Source organism: Diabrotica undecimpunctata, chromosome 7, assembly GCF_040954645.1.
Source record: "Diabrotica undecimpunctata isolate CICGRU chromosome 7, icDiaUnde3, whole genome shotgun sequence".
Taxonomy (NCBI): domain Eukaryota; kingdom Metazoa; phylum Arthropoda; class Insecta; order Coleoptera; family Chrysomelidae; genus Diabrotica; species Diabrotica undecimpunctata.
Window position 1 is genome coordinate 146,711,890 of NC_092809.1, and position 1,907 is coordinate 146,713,796.

Below are 1,907 nucleotides of genomic sequence, written 5' to 3' on the forward strand. Positions count from 1 at the left end.
GTTTTGATCGCTTTTTCCAGAGCCGATATAAAAAGTTTAAGTGACAACGTATCAGCTTGTCGGATACCTCTTTGGATTTTTATTTGGTTGCTGTTAGCGTGTAGTTGTATCGAGCTTGTCGCATTTTTATACATATTACATATTAGCCTCGAATATCGGCTATCAATGCGGCTCTCGTTTAGTGCTTCTATAACACTGTCGAGTTTTACTGAGTCAAATGCTTTGTGGAAATCTACGAATGTTAAAACTAAGGGCTTTTTATATTCTATAGATTTTTCGATGAGTTATTTTATTGTTTGGAGGTGATCGTTGGTTCCAAAGTTTGCTCTGAATCCAGCTTGTTCTCTACTTTGATATAGGGCTAATTTCTTGTCTAATCTTGTGGTGATTACTCTCGTGAAAAGTTTATAAAGATGGTTTAACATTGGTCGGTAATTTTCCAGATCAGTTTTTTCTCCTTTTTTGTACAGAAGAATTGTTTTGGCTCTATTCCATTCAGATGGTATGGATTTCTTTGTCAAACAAGATTAAAGAGATCTTTTATTTTCGTCATTAGAGGTTCACCGCTATTCTTAACAGCCTCGATCACAATTCCATCGTCTCCTGGTGATTTATTGGATTTCATTTTATTCATCGCTTGTCTAATTTCACTGAGAGTTATTTCTGGCATGAGTTCAGAGCCTTGATTTAATATTGTTTTGCTTATTGCATCTTTTAGCTGTGTTTGGTTCATCCGTCTGCTTTTATAAAGTTCTCCATATAAGTCTTCTACTATTGTTAAAAGCTCCTCTCTATTTGTTGTTATTTCGCCCTTTTTGTTTATTAATTTAATGATCTGACTTTTTCCATTATTTAGTTTTCTTCGCAGACTTTTTAGGCCTTTATTATTTTCTATAGTTTGTTCGATCTTAATTGTACTGTACTTTCTTAAGTCTTTTCTTATTGCTATCTTGACTTCTCTGTTTATCTTTCTCTTTTGCTCTCCATTTGGATCATTTCTTTCTGTAATAAGATTTCTTTGTTTCATTAAATTCCTGGTGTCAGTACTAAGTTTTTCTTCATTCTTATTTCTGGGACAGTGTTTTCTCATGCTTTCTCCTATGGCTTGCGTAATATGTTGGTTTAGTGCATCTATGTTTTCGTTGAGAGTTATGTCTGTGTTGTTTCTCAGTTTGGTTTCGATGCCGCTTTGATATTCTTTAATATCTCTAGGTTGGGTCCATATTAATATTGGTTTCGTATTTACTAATTTGCGTCTCTTATGTTTTGTGCTTATTTTGACTTCTGCTCTTACCATTCTATGGTCGCTACCAGTGTTGAATGCATTTAAGACCGTTACGTCTTGGATGATTTCTTTTTTGTTTGTAATTAAGAAGTCAATGTAGTTTTTTGTTTTATTATCTGGGCGTGCCCAGTTTTATCTTCTATGTGATTTCTTATAGAAAAAGTTATTCATTTGGACTAGTTTATTTTTAAGGAGAAAACCAATTAAGGTCTTAATTTAAGAATTGCTTTTGATAAATTTGGTGGTAACAATATGTATTAAATAAAATACGCAAAAGAATAAACGTCATTTTTTACTATCAACAATGTAAGATTTCTATTTAATTTTAAATAATAAAGGCGAAAACAGGTAAATTATATGGAAAAATCACACAATCTTACTGAAAAAGCATAGAAGATCATTTAAAATGAGAGTGTGTAAAGTTATCTTTGTTAATTTGTTGCTAACTATTGCAAAAATAGCAAAAAAAGGTATAAAAGTCGATTTTTGGAAAATTATTAATAACTTTTTAAAAAATGGACAAAAAATTTTGATTTAGCGTGATGATAGGGACAATATCACATATATTCAGCTATACAAATTTTAAGAAGTTTCATTTAACAGTCATTGTCACCAGAAAGCT

At 31.5% G+C, this 1,907-nt stretch overlaps 1 protein-coding gene across 1 annotated transcript; it reads right to left on the minus strand.

Annotated features, from left to right (window-relative positions):
* Positions 1-517: 517 nt before the first annotated feature.
* Positions 518-1,297, minus strand: LOC140446662 (uncharacterized). Its single transcript, XM_072539251.1, has one exon. It carries the CDS (start codon positions 1,295-1,297, stop codon positions 518-520), a length of 780 nt encoding a protein of 259 aa, XP_072395352.1.
* Between the last annotated feature and the right edge of the window lie 610 nt (positions 1,298-1,907).